The sequence below is a fragment of the Pristis pectinata genome, chromosome 9 (assembly GCF_009764475.1).
Source record: "Pristis pectinata isolate sPriPec2 chromosome 9, sPriPec2.1.pri, whole genome shotgun sequence".
Lineage (NCBI taxonomy): Eukaryota > Metazoa > Chordata > Chondrichthyes > Rhinopristiformes > Pristidae > Pristis > Pristis pectinata.
Genome location: NC_067413.1, coordinates 10,117,769 through 10,136,493, shown reverse-complemented (window position 1 = coordinate 10,136,493; position 18,725 = coordinate 10,117,769). Strand labels below are relative to the sequence as shown.

General features: G+C 44.2%; 2 protein-coding genes across 2 annotated transcripts in view; one reads left to right on the top strand and one right to left on the bottom strand.

Annotated features, from left to right (window-relative positions):
• Window positions 1–18,725, bottom strand: part of LOC127574209 (melanocortin receptor 5-like) — a 286,745-nt gene that overhangs the window by 187,005 nt on the left and 81,015 nt on the right. The window lies entirely within an intron of this gene.
• Window positions 1,771–12,816, top strand: LOC127574214 (melanocortin receptor 5-like). The gene is made up of 3 exons (XM_052023021.1): window positions 1,771–2,099; window positions 5,808–5,890; window positions 9,642–12,816. The coding sequence occupies exon 3, from the start codon at window positions 9,725–9,727 to the stop codon at window positions 10,682–10,684; it is 960 nt and encodes a 319-aa protein (XP_051878981.1). The 5' UTR covers window positions 1,771–2,099; window positions 5,808–5,890; window positions 9,642–9,724; the 3' UTR covers window positions 10,685–12,816.

The following is an 18,725-nucleotide window of genomic DNA, read 5'->3' as shown; positions in this document are numbered from 1 at the left end:
CATCTCCTCTCCTCCCCTCCTCCATCCTTCATTCCATGGTCCACTGCCCTCTCCTACCTAATTCGTCCTCCTTCACCCTTTTGCCTCTTCTACCTATCACCTCTCAGCTTATTACATCTTCTCCCCCCACCCCCACCCACCTACCTTCCCCCTCTCACCTGGACTCGCCTATCACCTGAACTCACCTATCCCCTGCCTGCAAGTGCTCCTCCCCCTCCCACCACCTGCTTATTCTGGCTTCTGCCGTCTTCCTTTCCTGTCTCGATGAAGGGGCTTGGCCCAAAACGTCGACTGTTTATTTCCCTCCATAGATGCTGCCTGACCCGCTGAGTTCCTCCAGCACTTTTCGTGTATTGCTCCAGAATTCTGGCATCTGTAGAATTTCTTGTGTCTCCTTGAGTACAAGAGAAGAGACATCTCACTCCGATTCCATCAGAGAGAAGGTACAAAAGCTTGAAACACACACCATCCGGCTCAAGGACACTTCCATCCCGCCGTTATAAGACTATTAAACAGACCTCTTGTATGACAAAGATGAACCCTTGGCCTCAGAATCTACCTTGTCATGACCTTGCACCTTATTGTCTGCCTGCACTGCATTTTTCTGTAACTGTAACACTACATTCTGCATTCTGTTGTTGCTTTTCCCTTGAACTACCTCGGTGTACTGATGTTGTGAAATGATCTGTATGGGTGGCATGCAAAACCAAGTTTTTCACTGCATCTTGGTACAAGTGACAACAATAAACCAACTACCACTTATATAGGGCACTGGTGATCGCACATGGAATACTGTGGACAGGTATAAGACCATAAGACATAGGAGCAGGATCAAGCCATTCAGCCCATTGAAACTGCTCTGCCATTCGATCATGGCTGATTTATTTTTCCCTCTCGATCCAATTGTCCTGCCTTCTCCCCGTAACCTTTGACACCCTTCCTAATCAAGAACCCATCAACCTCCATTTTAAATATACCCAGTGACTTGGTCTCCTACTATGTTCTTCCATGGGCGGGGAGACCATATCAAATATTGAAAGGCCTGGATAGAGTGGATGTGAAGAGGATGTTTCCAGTAGTGGGAGAGTCTAGGACCAGGGGGCACAGCCTCAGAATAGAAGGACATCCCCTTAGAACAGAGATGAGGAGGAATTTCTTTATCCAGAGGGTGGTGAATCTGTGGAATTTGTTGCCACAGACAGCTGTGGAGGCCAAGTCATTGGGTATATTTAAAGTGGAGGTTGATAGGTTCTTGATTAGTCAGGGCATCAAAGGTTACAGGGAGAAGGCAGGAAAATGGGATTGAGAGGGAAAAGTATATCAGCCATGATCGAATGGTGGAACAGACTCGATGGGCCGAATGGCCTAATCCTGCTCCCATGTCTTATGGTCTTATGGAAACATTCTGAGAAAGCGTCTTCAGTACCAAACTGGAATAGGGAAAGGCCGGCAAAGGACAACAGGAATTGTTCTAAAGCTGCAATCTCTGGTGGACAATTCAGTTCAAACATCTGATGTCCCTCTGTATCAGGAGAGATCTCTGAATTTTCTTTCTGAATGGAATAAGTCTGCTGGGAAAATTGGTATTGGTATTGGTTTATTATTGTCACTTGTACCGAGGTACAGTGAAAAACTTGTCTTGCAAACCGTTCGTACAGATCAATTCATTACACAGTGCATTGAGGTAGTACAGGGTAAAAACAATAACAGAATACAGAGTAAAGTGTCTGTTGTTCCATCTTTGAAAGTTTACCTGGACCTAGAACGCAATTCTCAATCCTGGCTCATCGCTGCAGCTTCCAGTTGTTCTGAAGCTGGAAGATGTCCCTGCAGTTCCCTTAAAAGGCGGGCAGGCTGGATTATCTCCCGGTAAGTGGCTGAGAACCGAACAAGTATCCCGCTGTGCGGACCCTGGCGTGCGTTCTGACGGAGGGAGGAACCACCCATTCAGTTAAGTTGCTGCTGTTTCGGAAGGTGCTGGTGAAAAACCCAGGCTGCCTCTAGACTTCACGCGAGCCGTGCCTGACCAGAGCAGAGGAATTTGCCTTCCAATTCCTATCGGTCTCATTCCCAACTGTAGGATAAGGAGCAAAGTGAAGGTGGGTGGTGCTCGGTGAGAAGACGGCAGTGGGCTAGCGGCGGTTAACAGCAGGTCTTCCAGTAACTTTCAGATGTCTTGTGCGCTTATCTCCTCTCTTTCAGACCTTAATCCATTATGAAACCAGCAGTGTACAATTTACAACTGAAACGTTGATATCTGCGCTAAAGCATTTGATTGTTCTGCATTGGATACTCGAATTTTATTTTTTAATGTCTTTCATTGGATGAGGGCACTGTTAACAAATCCGGTATTTATAACCCATAACTGAATGCCCCCTGACCACAGCGGTGGGCGATTTCAATTGTGAGTTACATACAAATCAGACGGGGTAAGGATTGGCAGGTTTCCTTCCCTGACGGTCAAGAAGGGGTTCAGCAACGATCCCGTGTGTTACAGTCACAACTTAACACTAGCTGGTTATTCCAGGGTCGAACTCAGATCACCAGCTGCCGTGGTTTGTCCACATGTCTCTGGATAATTGCCTGTGTTTCTGGGCGCTTGTCCAGTAACCAATCAGTTAATTCTGAAGTCGGAGTGTGTTTCAGCTAACTTAGATAATAAATAACGGGACTGTGTAGGAGACAAGGCAATGAAAAAACAGAATGGGAGCCATCATCAGAATTGTGGAGAGACACAAGATAAATTGGTTTATTATTGTCACATGTACTGAGGTTTTGCCTGCCATCCATACAGATCATTTCATCACATCAGTGCATTGATGTAGTACAAGGGAAAACAATAACAGAATGCAGAATAAAGTGTTACAGAGAAAATGCAGTGCAGGCAGACAATAAGGTGCGAGGGCTACGACGGGGTAGATTGTGAGGTCAAGGGCGACTGCAGATGCTGGAATCTGGAGCAACCCTGAATAGTCTGCTGGTCGAGCAGCATCTGTGGGAGGAGAAGGAATTGTTGACATACCTGGGGAACTGGGGAAACGTCTTGACATCACAGACAGGAGGGAAAAAGACAACAGTTTTGACCTCGGCTAATAAGTTTCAGACCCAGCAACTGGGTTTTAGAGAGAGATTCCCAAATGCCAGGGAGACTGATTTGCCAAATTCCATTCAAATGGGTAATTATGTTGACTAATGAATTTACTGCAGTGGAAAGATCAGGGTCATTTTCATCCTTGGCATGAAGCTGTGTCCGGTGGGAAATGCATGATGGGAGTTTTGAGTGATCGTCTGGGTGAACCGACTTGTGAAATTATTCCTGAAGAAATTCAACCCTGGGTGGCTTTCAGAATCAAATCTTCCTCGGGTCACGTGAGGAAGGAATGGAGCTCGAGGAAGGAGGTGGCAGGAGCTGAGGCAATTTAGAACATAGAACATAGAACATAGAAAAACCACAGCACAGTTCAGGCCCTTCAGCCCACAAGGCAGTGCCAAACATGTCCCTACCCTAGAAATTACTAGGCTTACCCATAGCCCGCTATTTTACTATTTAAAATATTAAAAGTAGTATTTTTATTATTATTATTATTATTAATAGTATTATTATTTACTATTTAAAATACTATTTAAAGACTGGATCAATTCTGAGAGGTTTGCAAGCATCTGAATTGGATAGATGGAAAGGCCAATGTGTTGCCAGAACTCTGGCCTCCCATTCCCCATCCCTCCTCTCCAGGTTTTCTGACACACGTTTAGAAATCCTGTTGGGGAAGGTGATGGGAGCTACTCTCCCCTGTGGATCAGAGACAACATGGTTCCTGCATCCTTGTATGTCCAGCTCTCCTACAAGCAGCAGATATAAGGAAAAAATTCTCATCCATCTGTTCCTGGTCTGTTTGAGGAGACAATAATAGAAAATAGAACTGTAGAGCACAGGAACAGGCCCTTCGGCCCACAATTTCTCTGCCGACCATGATGCCAAATTAAACTAATCCTATCTGCCTGCACATGATCCATATCTCTCCATTCCCTGCCTGTTCATGTGTTCATCTAAATGCCTCTTAAATGCTACTCATGTACCTGTTTCCATCACCTCCTCCAGCAGCACGTTCCAGGTACCTACCACTCTTGTAAAAAACTTGCCCCACACATCTCCCTTAAACCTCCCCTCTCTCACCTTAAATCTATGCCCTCTAGTATTTGGCATTTCTACCCCGTGAAAGAGCCTCTGACTGTACCCAATCTGTGCCCCTCATAATTTTATGAACTTCTATTAGGTCTCCTCTCAGCTTTTGAGGCTCCAGAGGAAACAACCCAAGTGTGTCCAATGTCTCCTTATAGCTAAAATCTGGGCAGCATCCCGGTGAACCTCCTCTGCACCCTGTTCAAAGCCTCTGCATCCTTCCTGTAATGGGGCGACCAGAGCTAATGCAATGGTAATGCATGCCAAGATTAGATTCACCAATATTGGTTGGAAACACTTCAGGAGGTTTCATCTCGTGGCTGGCTCCACCCCTGTCTTTCCCTTATTGGTCATCTAACATGTCCATGGGATCCTGCTTCACTTCACCAATTGACTATTGAACAGACTCAGTTAGACTCTCATTGATTGTCTATTGTACTGTACTGTTGTAAGTAATGAAAGAAAACCACTGTATTTTTAATTAAAAAAACATTGTGTGTCTCCATTTTTAGTAATGTGATGATTTTCTTCCCATTTTAGAACATAGAACATAGAACAGTACAGCCCAATACAGGCCCTTCAGCCCACAATGTTGTGCCGACCTTTAAACCTCACCTAAGTCTATCTAACCCCTTCCTCCCACATATTCCTCTATTTTAAATTCCTCCATATGCTTATCTAGTAATCTCTTGAATTTGACCAACGTATCAGCCTCCACCACTGCCCCAGGCAGCGCATTCCATGCCCCAACCACTCTCTGGGTAAAATTCTTCCTCTGATATCTCCCTTGAACTTCCCACCCATTACCCTAAAGCCATGCCCCCTTGTATTGAGCATTGGCGCCCTGGGAAAGAGGTGCAGGCTGTCCACTCTATCTATTCCTCTTAACATTTTGTACACCTCTATCATGTCTCCTCTCATCCTCCTTCTCTCCAAAGAGTAAAGCCCTAGCTCCCTTAATCTCTCCTCATAATGCATACTCTCCAAACCAGGCAGCATCCTGGTAAATCTCCTCTGCACCCTTTCCAACGCTTCCACATCCTTCCTATAATGAGGTGACCAGAACTGGACACAGTACTCTAAGTGTGGTCTAACCAGAGTTTTAGAGAGCTGCATCATTACCTCGTGGCTCTTAAACTCGATCCCTCGACTTATGAAAGCTAACACCCCATAAGCTTTCTTAACTACCCTATCCACCTGTAAGGCAACTTTCAGGGATCTGTGGATATGGTCCCCCAGATCCCTCTGCTCCTCCACACTACCAAGAATCCTGCCATTAACTTTGTGCTCTGCCTTGGAGTTTGTCCTTCCGAAGTGCCTTTGTCTTGCATTCTCTTCAATCTTCCCGAGTCTCCAGTACAGCTCTGCAGAATCAGTGACTCTAGTTAAGGACAATTCACCCAGTGAAATTGGACGATATGCCCCGCAGAGTTTGACTCCTCTGGCATTATCTTCTCTCCTCCTCAACATATCTTCCCAAACATTCCCTTGTGACAGAGCGTTATAAAGTCATGCTTTGAACTTAAGTAACTTTAGCTATACCTTGGGCAACGTGACATCATTCCCTATACCTCCTCTCACCCTCACCATTGAGTTCTAACCCTCAACTCTTTCCTTTCCTTTCCAGGTCCATCACACCCGGGGAATGCAGCTGAAGAAAAGGTGTTGACCGACTTGTCTACACCTCCTTGCTCCACCTTAAACCAGCAGGTACCAAGACAGAAACTGGCTCTTCATGTAGCCTGGAGGCCCAGTTACGTAGAACATAGAACATAGAACAGTACAGCACAGGAACAGGCCTTTCGGCCCACAATGTCTGTGCTGACCATGATGCCAATCAAAACTTATCACATGCCTGCACATGGTCTCTATCCCTCCATTCCCCGTATGCCTATCTAACTGCCCCTTAAATATTGCTGTTGTATCTGCTTCCACCACCTCCTCTGGTAATGCATTCCAGGCAGCTGCTTCTGTGTTAAAACACTCACCCCCCACATCCCCTTTAAACTTTCCCCCTCTCACCTTAAAGCTATGCACTCCAGTATTTGACATTTCCTCCCTGAGAAAAAAGACACTTTCTACTCTGTCTATGCCTCTCATAATTTTATAAAGCTCTATCAGGTCTCCCCTCAGCTGAGGAGGAGGAGTCCGGTCTCGTAGGTTTATCCAGAATAGGGGCGGGGCGGGTGTGTGTGTGTGGGGGCAATAGGATGGCCTAGGAATTAGTTTTACACAGTGCAAACCCACATCCCATAGAGGCCACAGATACCGATCTTTAGTGTCTGGTTTCTCAGGTCTAGACCAATGATTTCCAACCTTTCCCTTGGTGTTACCCCATTTAGAGTCATAGTTAAAGTCAAAGTCAAGTTTATTGTCATATGCACAAGTACATGTATGTACAGGTGCAATGATAAACTTACTTGCAGCAGCATCACAGGCACACAGCATCAGATACACAGCATTTACAAGAAAAACATAAATTATACATAAATTATACAAAATTATGCAAGAAAGAACACAATTAGAACAAAAAAACCCAAAATCCATTGTAGAGTCAGAGAGTCATAGAGTAATACAGCAAGGAAACAGGCCCTTTGGCCCAAATGGTCCATGCCAACCAAGATTCCCACCTGAGCTAGTTCCATTTGCCTGCATTTGGCCCATGACCTTCTAAGCTTTTCCTATCCATGTTCCTGTCTAAATGTCTTTTAAATGTTGTTTTTGTTTCTGCCTGCACTTAGCACAGGAAATTCTTTGCAACGCCAAAATGATGCAGACAAAATGTAGGTAACATGTCAAGTGTGGTGGGAGTGCTGTGGTTACTTTGCTGGGCTAGTTATTCAAATGCCTGGCTGACAATGCAAGCACCTGAGTTCAAATCCCACTTCAGCTGCGGTGTTTCTTTGAATAAGATGGAATTAAAGAAAAAGCTTGTTTTAGGCAAGACCATGAAATGACTGGGTGGTTGTAAAAACACATCTGGTGTCCCACAGGGAGGGGGAATCCTGCCGCTGTTAACTAGTCTGGGCTTCTCAGTAGGTCTAGAGTTACATAATGTGGTGGACTCTGAAATGGCTGAGCAAGCCACTCTGTTCAGGGCAGTTTGCTACAGGCTATGGGCCTTGCTACTGGGCCTTGCCAGTGATGCCCAGACCCCAAAAATGAATAAATAAGAGTGTTACAATACCCGTTTACGTTGTAAATAAATGGATTAGGGCAGCAAACGGCACATCTAGTCGAGCTGCTGCCTCACAGCACCAGAGACCTGGGTTCAATCCTGACCTGGGTTCAATCCTGACCTCGGCTGCTGTCTCTGTGGAGTTTGCATATTCTCCCCATAAAGTCATGGGGATGCAGCATGGAAACAGGCCCTTTGGCCCACTGAGTCTGTACCGACTATCCATTTACACAAAATCCTACATAAATCCTGATTTTTATTCTCAGCACATCCCCAGATATACACTAGGAACAATTTACAGTGGCCAATTAACCGATCGACCTGCATGTCTTTGGGATGTGGGAGGAAGCTGGAGCATCTCCTGTTCTTATGTTCCTACTCTCCAACACGAATCACCTTGCTGCTTGAAGGAGACCTGTGCACAGATCAGCTGCTATATTTTCTATATCACAACCCTGACTTATCTTCGTAGAGGAACTTACAATGTCTAACAGAAGAACTATAATGTCTAGTACTGGATGACATGCATTTAAGGTGAGAGGGGGAAAGTTTAAAGGAGACGTGTGGGGCAATTTTTTACACAGAGAGTGGTTGGTGCCTGGAATGTGCTGCCAGGGGTAGTGGTGGAGGCAGTTACAATAGAGGCATTTAAGAAGCTCTTAGATAGGCACATGAATATGCAGAGAATGGAGGGGTATGGACCATATGCAGACAGAAGGGATTAGGTGTCATTAGCTTAATTAGTTCAGCACAACATTGTGGGCTGAAGGGCCTGTTCTGTGCTGTGCTGTTCTATGTTTTATAACTTAATTGGCTGTAAAGTGCTTTAGGATGTCTAGGGTAGAAATAGGTGTTAAAGAATTGCATGTTAACTCCTCACATTTTAACTCCTCCTCTGAGCAGTTGGAGAATTAAGGACACACCAACATAGGGTTAAATTATCATGCTAGTGTCCAGACCCAGATGCAGTGACGTGAGACTGGATCCCACCAGGACAGCTGGCAAAACTAAATCATTGTAATGAAATAATTCCGGAGTAAAAACCAGGTATCATGAATAGCAAGCATGAAGCCATAGGATTGTTGGAGAATTCCATCCAGTTCACTGACATGGAAATCTTTTAAAAGTGAGATAAGATATCTTTATTTGTCATATGTACATCGAAATGCACCTTTTGCGTAGAGTGTTCTGGGGGCAGCCCGCAAGTGTCGCCATGTTTCCGGCGCCAACATAGCACGCCCACAACTTCCTAACCCATGTATCTTTGGAATGTGGGAGGAAACCGGAGCACCCGGAGGAAACCCACGCAGACACGGGGAGAATGTACAAACTCCTTACGGACAGCGGCCGGAATTGTACCCCAGTCACTGGCACTGTAATAGCGTCACACAGGAGGAGGATGACATTTAGTATAAATTGGCATCCAGATTGGCACAACATCATGGGCCGAATGGCTTGTCCAGTGCTGTACTGTTCTCTGGTCTAATGTTTAAGTTGATGGTGGTGAACCATTAAGTACAATAAATACCAAGCCTTATCCTTACATCCCTATCCTATGTATGAATGAGTAAAAACTGAAAAAGAAAACCCTGAACTTGTCTCCAAATTTAACGTAACAAATGGCAAGAGGGTCTATTACCTCTGGTTTACCTGTAAACAAAAATAAACCCACTGTCTCCATCCGATCCAGCCCTACACCTGGGGATGGGTCTAAGAGTGGCTGCACCAGCAGTCATCCTGCTCTAGGCTCCAGCTGTCAAGTCCGGTTTACCCGGGAATGCAAGAGTGAGGAGTGAAAGGCATGTCCTCTAATCGTCTCTGGGCCAGGATGTTCCTGTTGGAGTGAAGGGCAAGGCTGGCAGGAGTAGGGAACCTTGGTTGACGAAGGATATTGATGGTCCAGTTAAGGAAAAGAAGGAGGTGGTGGAGGCAGGAACAGTAACAACATTTAAGAGGCATCTGGACAGGTCCTTGTAATGAGCAGGGCACAGAGGGATATGGAATTAATGCAGGCAAGTGGGATTAGTGTAGCTAGGCCTGATGGTCGGCATAGACACAGTGGGCCGAAGGGCCTGTTTCTATGCAGTACAACTCTATGACTCAATCTGTCAGCCCTGCCAGGTCTGGCAGATACTTGGCTCCAGACCCACTTAGCAGTTCAGGGGCCAGTTATAGGGGCGGACAATAAGTACCAGGCCTTGACAGTCATTCCACATCCTGCAAGTGGAATTTCAAACCCAAGCAAAACCTCATCAGACACTCATGTTTCTCTTCTGAACCTAGGCAATACCAGAGGTAGATCACACATCTTTCTCTACGAGCATCTCACAGTGAAAGCAGAAGAGGATGAAGCCCAGGAGTTAAGGATGAACTTAACCGAGCTTTCCCTGGCGAGTCTAACTCTGGCTGAGACGGTGATGAACAGGACGAGAAGTTCTCCTGCTTTATGTGAACAAGTCAGTGTAGCCATTGAGGTGTTTCTGACTCTGGGTATCATGAGTCTGCTGGAAAATATTCTGGTTATTGCTGCGATTATTAAGAACAGGAATCTGCACTCGCCCATGTACTTTTTTGTCTGCAGCCTGGCAGTGGCAGACATGTTGGTGAGTGTGTCCAATGCATGGGAAACCATTGTGATAACTTTACTCAACAACAGGCACTTGGTTGTCAAGGACAGCTTTATCAAACAGGTAGACAATGTGTTTGACTCCATGATCTGCACCTCTGTGGTGGCATCCATGTGCAGTCTCTTGGCCATTGCTGTCGATAGGTATGTCACCATATTCTACGCCTTGCGCTACCACCACATTATGAGTGTGAAGCGAGCGGCTTTTATTATTGCAGGGATCTGGACGTTATGCACCGGGTGTGGTGTCATTTTCATCATCTACTCCGAAAGTCCAACTGTCATCATCTGTCTTGTCACCATGTTCTTCATCATGTTGCTTCTTATGGCTTCCCTCTATAGCCACATGTTCCTGCTGGCTCGCTCCCATGCCAAGCGGATTGCTGCTATGTCGGGCTACAACTCCATTCATCAGCAAGCAAGCATGAAAGGCGCCATCACCTTGACGATCCTGCTTGGCATCTTCATCGTCTGCTGGGCTCCATTCTTCCTTCACCTCATCCTCATGATCTCCTGCCCCGGGAACCTGTATTGTGTGTGCTTCATGTCACACTTCAACTTGTACCTGGTCCTCATCATGTGTAATTCAATCATTGACCCACTCATCTATGCCTTCCGCAGTCAAGAGATGCGGAAGACTTTCAAGGAGATAATTTGCTGCTACGGTTTAAGGGCGGCTTGTGGAGTTACTGGCAAATGACACTGCAGCGAGTGATGAGGGCTGGCTTTCAAAGCTCCCTACAGCTAAATGCAGAGGAAGCATAGCCTAATTAATACAGTTTTAGCATAACTCCCCTACTTATGACATCCCTCTAGGAATAAACCCTAGTGTTTGGTTTGCATCTTTTAATAGCCTTGCTAACTTGATTGGTGTACCTGTACTCTGAGGAGCTTTCAGTCCCTACCCGGGTCTGTTCCTCCCACCAGGATGTACCACCTTGTGTTGAACATCATCTGCCAAAAAAAAAGTGAAAACAAAAACCCTGCAGATGCTGGGAACCTGAAATAAGAACAGAAAGTGCTGGAAATACTCAGCAGGTCAGGCAGCACCTGTGGTGACTTTCACCAGAACTAGGAAGCATTAGAAAACATGCAGAGAAGGGGGAGGGGTGGAATATCTGTAAAGGGTTTGAGACCATGAGAGACTGAGTGATGCAAATGACAGTGGTGCTGTCTGAGAGAGGTTGAAGCTTCTCAACTGCTGCTGACCTACCCCGAGGAGGTGTAAATAGAGGGGGAAGAGTGAGGAGAGAGGAGAGGGATAAAGCCCTGGGACGGCCAGTTACTGTTTTCTGATGAAAGGTTGTCAACCTGTAACATTATTTCTCTCTTTACACAGTGCTGTGTGATGGGCTGGGTAGTTTCCAACCTTCCCCTTCACTTCAAATTTCCAGTGACTGCATTGTTCTGTATCTCCCGCTTCCAACATTAGATCTTTCTCTCTCTCCTCTGTCCCCATTCCTGTCCCTCCACTTATACCTTGGTCAGACAGATCAGCTGACATTAACACGAGAAAACTGGAGCAGGCCACTTGACCCCTCAAACCTGCCTCGCCATTCAATATGATCACGGTTGATTTATACTGGCCTCAACTCCTCTTCTGTGCCAGTTCCTCATAACCCTCAATTCTTCAATCTTTCAAATATTTATCTATCTCGACCTTAAGTCATAAAGTCATCAAGTTATACAACACGGAAAGAGGCCCTTTGGCCCATCTGGTCCATTCCAGCCAAGATTCCCATCTAAGCTAGTCTCATTTGCCTGTGTTTGGCCCATATCCCTCTAAACCTTTCCTATTCATGTACCTGTCCAAGTACCTTTTAAATGTTGTTAATATACCTGCCTCAACCACTTCCTCTGGCAGCTCATTCCATATACCGACCACCGTCTGGGTGAAAAAATTGCCCCTCAGGTTCTTATTCAATCTCTTCCACCTCACCTTAAACCTATGCCCTCTGGTTCTTGATTCCCCAACCCTGTGTGTAAAAATGACCCTATCTATGCCCCTCATGATTTTATACACTTCTATGAGATCATCCCTTATTCTCCTACAATCCAGTGAAAACAGTCCCAACCTGCTCAACCTCTCTCCATAACTCAGTCCCTCGAGTCTTGGCAATGTTCTCGTAAATCTCCTCTGCACTCTTTCCTGCTTAATGGTATCTTTCCTATGGCAGGGTGACCAAAACTGAACACAATATTCCAAATGCAGCCTCACCAATGTCTTGTATGACTGCAACATAACATCCCAACTTAAGTATATCTAATGATCTGGCCTCCACCATCCTCAGGGGCAAAGAATTTCAGGGATTCACTACCCTCTGAGAGAAGAAATTTCTATGTACTTCGGATTTAAATGACTGGACCCTTCTTTTTTCCAGATTATTCTCAGTGCAATTTCCCTTTGTAGACTCTTTATGTCCTCTTTGCACTAACCTTTCCCACTATCTTTGTGTCATTAGCAATTTTAGCCATTGTACCTTCAGTGCCTTCATTCAAGAAATGTATATAAATTGTAAAATGTCAAGACTCCAGTGCCAATCCCTGTGGCACATCACTTGTTGCATCTCACCAGACAATAGACCCATTTATGCTCCTCCCTGTTTCATGTTATCTAGCCAGTCCTCTATGCCTGTCAAAGTGTTACCTCTTACACCATAAGTTATAGCGTTATAAGGCACGGAAACAGGCCCTCCGGTCCAACTGGCCCATGCCGACCAAGGTGCCCCATCCAAGCTAGTCCCATTTGCCAGCGTTTGGCCCATAACCATTATTTTCCACAGTAACCTTTGATGTGTCATTTTGTCAAAATGCCTTCTGGACATCTAAGTATATTACATCTACCAGTTCCCCATAATCAACACCACACGTTACTTTTTCAAAGAACTCCAATAAGTAGGTCAAACGTGATTTTGCTCTCACAAAAAACACGTTAACTTTGTCTAATTACCTTGAATTATTCTAAGGGCCCTGCTGGATTGTCTTTAGTAATAGCTTTTAACATTCTAATCTTTTACTTTTAAAGTAAAGCTATTATTTAACTATCAGACCTAAATTGTTAACTAACATACATGGCCTTAAAAGAAGTAATTAGTCAGATAGAAATACAAGGGACTGCAGATGCTGGGATCTAGAGCTAAAAACAATCTGCTGGAGGAACTCAGCGGGTCAGGCAGCATCTGTGGAGGGAAAGAAGTGGTCAATGAGACTCTGCATCAGGTCGATAGATTCTTGATAAGCAAGGGAGTTCAAGTTCAAGTTTGTTGTCATTGGCATACGTACACAGGGTATAAATGTCATGGAAATTAGCTTTTTGCAGCAGCAGCACAGTGCATTACAAACCTGACAAAACATAAATGAACATCAACAAATTAACATAAAAAATACTTCACTTACATGAACCTTACAATAAACATAACGACACTAGTGTAAGTTGAGAGAGAGGAAAACAAATATAGCCTGAGGTAGTGATAGGGTTTTTCAGGTCAGTTCAAGAACCTGACGGCAGTGGGGAAGAAGCTGTTGTTGAACCTGGAGGTGTGGGTCTTCAGGCTCCCGTACTTCCTGCCTGATGGTAGCATCGAGAAGATGGTGGGGGTCCCTGATGATGGATGTCGCCTTCCTGACACATCACCTATTGTAATGTCCTCGATGGTGGGGACAGCTGTACCTGTGATAGAGGTGGCTGAGTCTATCACCCTCTGTGGCCTCTTGTGTTCCTGTCCATTGGAGTTTCCGTGCCAGTGCATGAAAGCTTATAGAGGTGGACGGGAATATAGAGTTGAAGTTACAATCAGGTCAGACATGGTTTTATTAAATGTCCTGAAATATTGAGGGGCAATTGGCCTCTTCTAGCTTTTAACTTGCATGTTTGTATGAGGTTTGAAAAGCACTGGTCTAGGCTCCAATGATTTCCTTAAGAAGATGCTGACATCCATTATCTACGATTGGGAATAGAGCCACTTGGCAAATTAGTGCAGGGAAGGTTGTCTATTTCAGGAGAGGAGGGAATAAAAGGGAAGAATATCTTGAGAAAATTCATTTGGAGGAAATAATAACTGTGATTCTCAGTTTAATACCTCCAGTGTAATCAGTGAACTCCAGCTTTCAATATGTAAAGAGATATGATAAAACATTCATTAAATCTGAAAACTTCATTCATCAAAATTAGTATTCAGTCTGCTCACAGTTGAATATTCCTCAGAGCAACATCTGTTTAAACTAATGTTTAATGTGTATTCCCTTTCATATCTTAAATGCTTTGTTAATATGCTAACTATAAATTCCCTATAGTTCTTTGTGTATTTAGAATTGATATAGAAACAAATACCTTTTTTTCTGTCTTTAACATTTCAAAGTACGTTTGGAAATTTTGTGGCCATTTGTATTTAATCGAAAGAAAATATGTTGTTCTCTATCCAGCTGTCAGTAACAAATTTTCATCCAAGATAATGCCTTTAACAATTTCATGTGAAGACTTTATGCGCTTGCTTTGTGTTATTGCATAAATTAACAAATGTAATGCACTCCCATCTAACTGTGTACGTGTATCTTAAGTGAAGATTTTATGTTCAGAAAAGTATGTTTTACTGTTTGTATTAAAGTAAATTATACATCATACTGAAAGCATTAGCGATGGAAGATCTCAATGTATATGGAGTGGTTTATCTGTCCAAGAAGCGATTGCTTTGTTGCAAATAAGGAATTACCTTTGAAATACCATGTGTTTTCTTATTTAAATAAGTAGTGAATGGCAACTTAATCTAATAATGTTTCATACGGACTTAACCCATACATATTCAGAGAGTCTTGATGTTAAAACACTGGTGCAGCACATAGTAATATTAATACATCAGCCAGAGCTATTTATTTTCATTTCCAGGCCTCATTGTTCTACAAAGTATTCATTATCAAAATTACATTATTGTCTCAGCTTCAAAAGGCAGGTAGTAAAGAATGCCGTGAAAGATGTTTCACAACCTTAGGATATCCCAGGAACTTTACAGCCAATAAAGAAATCTTGAAATGTTGTCGCAGTTGTATTGTCAGAAGCAAGTCAAGTTACATACAGGAAGCTCCGACACTGACAGTGCCCAGCCAATTGGATTTTTTTAATGGGGTATTGGGATAAACATTGTCTGGGAGATTTTTGCTCACCTTCTGGGGATTGGAGCACTTTAGAAATCAGATGAGGCGTGGCTTTAATCTGAAAGTCAGAAGTGTATTCCCTCAGTACTGCATTTGAGTATCGATCAAGATCATTATGTACAAGTCTCTGGAGTGAGACTTTAGCACTCAATCTTGTTATTCAGAAATTGGTTAGCTAACAACTACCAATTACTATTACTGAACTAAGTAAAAGGATTCAGAAAATTATCAGAACCTGGGCAGAGAATTCGTGGCCATTCCCATGGACTTTTGGACCTTTAGAGTCATAGAGTCATACAGCATGGAAACAGGCCCTTCGGCCCAAGTAGTCCACGCCGACCAAGATTCCCACCTAAGCTAGTCCCATTTGCCCATGTTTGGCCCACATTTTCTAAACCTTTCCTATCCATGTACCTGTCCAAGTACCTTTTAAACGTTGGTAATGTACCTGCCTATTTGCTTCCTCTGACAGCTCATTTCATATATGGACCACCCTCTGGGTGAAAAAGTTGCCCCTCAGGTTTCTCCCCTCTCACCTTAAACCTATGTCCCCCGGTTCTTGATTCCCCAACCCTGGGAAAAAGGCTGTGCGCATTCACCCAATCGATGTCCATTTGAGTTGAAAACTTTCAGACAAAGGAGATGGGTGAGGATCAAGATGTATGATCCTTCCAAAAGCTTCAGGTCTCAATAGGCAGATCTTTCCTCTAGCTCCTATACAGGTCTTTTGACAAAAAAATTCCCCCCTGAAGCCAAAACTTTAACTCACTTGACCAAACAGATTTGTGACCCCAAATTTCAAATGTAACCTGTGACCCTAAAACTTAGTTTAAAATTCTGCCTTATCTTTACTACTATTCCGCAGAGGAATCTTTGCCAAGATTACTAATTAGCCCGACTTTATTACACAATATTCTTCTCAGTTTACTCCCTCGATATATTGTTCTGGAAAACTATCTTGAACGTGCCCTATGATTAATTCCTTAGCTTACTTTGTCTAAGAAGGATTTTCCAGATGATTGAAATATTTTATGGTTATTGTACTACAATCGTTACATGTTTTCCCAGTTTCCTTATTAATTTTCTATTCAGCTCAACGATTTCTATAAACTATTCCTCTCAGCATTTTTTGTCCATTATTAATCCAGGGCTCCACTTATACTGATTTTTCCTGGGTTATCTTGCTTTCTCTCTATAGCCTTTATCATGTTCTTTATTATCAGGGCTATCCCCCTTCTCTCTATTATTCTATGGTCAAGTTACCCAGAATATTTATTTCCTTTCTTGGCCACACTGTAACCATGTTTCAGTAATTCCAACTAGATTTCTATTTATGCAAATCATAAAATATCCATCAGATTCATCAGGGAAGAAAGTTGTCATCTTTGCCTGGAGTTGGGAAGTTATGTTACAGATATATAAGATGTTGGGGAGGCTGCACTTGGGGTAGTGTGTACAGTTTTGGTCACTCTGCTATAAGAAAGATGTTATTAATCTAGAAAGAGTGCAGAAGAGATTTACCAGGATGTTGCCTGGACTTTGGGGGTCTGAGTTACAAGGAGAGGTTGCATAGACTAGGAGTTAATTCCCTGGAATGTAAGAGATTGAGGGGTGACCTGATAGAGGTAATTAAGATCAAGAGGGGCATAGACAGGACGAAGGTACATCGTCTTTTTTCCAGGGAGTGGGTGCTAAAAACAAGAGGGCATAGGTTTAAGATCAGAGGTGAGAGATTTATAAGGGACATCACGAGCAGTAGCTTCACGCAAAGGGTGGTGCATGTTTGGAATGAGCTGCCAGAAATAGTGGTTGAGATGGTCACATCAGCAACCTTTAAAAGCCACCTAGATAAGCACATGGAGAGGAGAGGTTTAGAGGGCTATGGGCCAAATGCGGGCAGATGGGACTAGCTCACTGGGCAGCACAGTCAACATGGTTGAGTAGGGCTGAAAGACCTGTTTCTGTGCTGTATGACTCTATATGTGACTCCAGACCCACTCCATGTTGACCCAGTTGTGGTGGCTCACCACCACCTCTACAAGAGATAATTAGGGATGGGCGTTAATTGCTGGCCCTGTCAGTGACACCAAGATGAGTTTCACTTGCAGGAGTTTGGGACGGAGCGAGAGCGGGAGAACTGAAAAAAGGGTGAGTCTCGTTGCTTGCTTGTGAGTTTCACTTGCAGGAATTGAAGAGGTAAGTCAGCTAATTGTTAGTTAATAGGTGATTGGCTAATTAGCTAATTATCAGCAGCTAATAAAAAGAAGTCAAGAGGTGTGGCCATTTTGAGTGGGGCTGCTGTCCAGTCAAAGTGCTGCTGGATATGTAAGTGTGGGCTTTGGTGAATACTGGGCTTCAGTGAGGAGGGTGAGCAACACTAAGGTGATGGTAGGTTCTTATTCTTCTTTTGTCTCTTTAACTTCCCTCAAAACTTTTCAGTCATGGCAGGTGAAGTCACCACCATTGTAGGCTGTATCTCAAACAGCGATGAGTCGGAGTACAGGAAGGAGATAGAGAGCTTAGTGGAATGATGTCATGACAACAACCTTTCCCTCAATGTCAGCAAAACAAAAGAGCTGTTCATTGACTTCAGGAAGGGGGTGGTGTACATGCACTTGTCTACATCAATGGTGCTGAGGTTGAGAGGATTGAGAGCTTTATGTTCCTGGGAGTGAACACCACCAACAGCCTGTCCTGGTCAAATCATGTAGATGCCACAGCAAAGAAAGCTCACCAGTGCCTCTACTTCCTCAGGAGGCTAAAGAAATTTGGTTTGTCCCCTTTGACTCTCACTAACTTTTACTGATGCACCATAGAAAGCATCCTATCTGGATGTATCACAGCTTGGTATGGCAACTGCTCTGCCCAGGATTGCAAGAGACTGCAGAGAGTTGTGGACACAGCTCAGCGCATCACAGACACCAGCCTCCCCTCCTTGGACTCTGTCTTTACCTTTCGTTACCAGCATAATCAAAGACCCCACCCACCCGGGACATTCTCTCTTCTCTCCTCTTCCATTAGGTAGAAGATACAGGAGCCTGAGGGCACGTACCACCAGACTTAAGGACAGCTTCTACCCCACTGTGATAAGACTATTGAATGGTTCCCTTATACAATGGGATGGACTCTGACCTCACGATCTACCTTGTTGTGACCTTGCACCTTATTGCACTGCACTTTCTCTGTAGCTGCGACACTTTACTCTGCACTGTTATTGCTTTTACCTGTACTACATCAATGCACTCTGTACCAACTCAATGTAACTGCACTGTGTAATGAATTGACCTGTACGATCGGTTTGTAAGACAAGCTTTTCACTGTACCTCGGTACAAGTGACAATAATAAACCTATACCAATACCAAGGTGAGCTCAGACCTGTGTCGTGCTCCTCCTGTGCAATGTGGGAACTCAGGGAGGCTGCCGGTGTCCCTGATGGCTATGTGTGCAGGAAGTGTGTCCAGCTGCAGCTCCTGACGGACTGCAGACTGGAGCTGTGCATGGATTCATTTTGGAGCATCTGTGATGCTGTGAATGTTGTGGACAGGGAAAGACAGGGAACGGGTGACCAACAGGCAAAGCAGTAGCAGGAAGG

Excerpts from the sequence above, each read along its gene's own strand:
- LOC127574214 (XM_052023021.1), top strand. The coding sequence starts at position 9,725 with ATGAACTTAACCGAGCTTTCCCTGGCGAGTCTAACTCTGGCTGAGACG.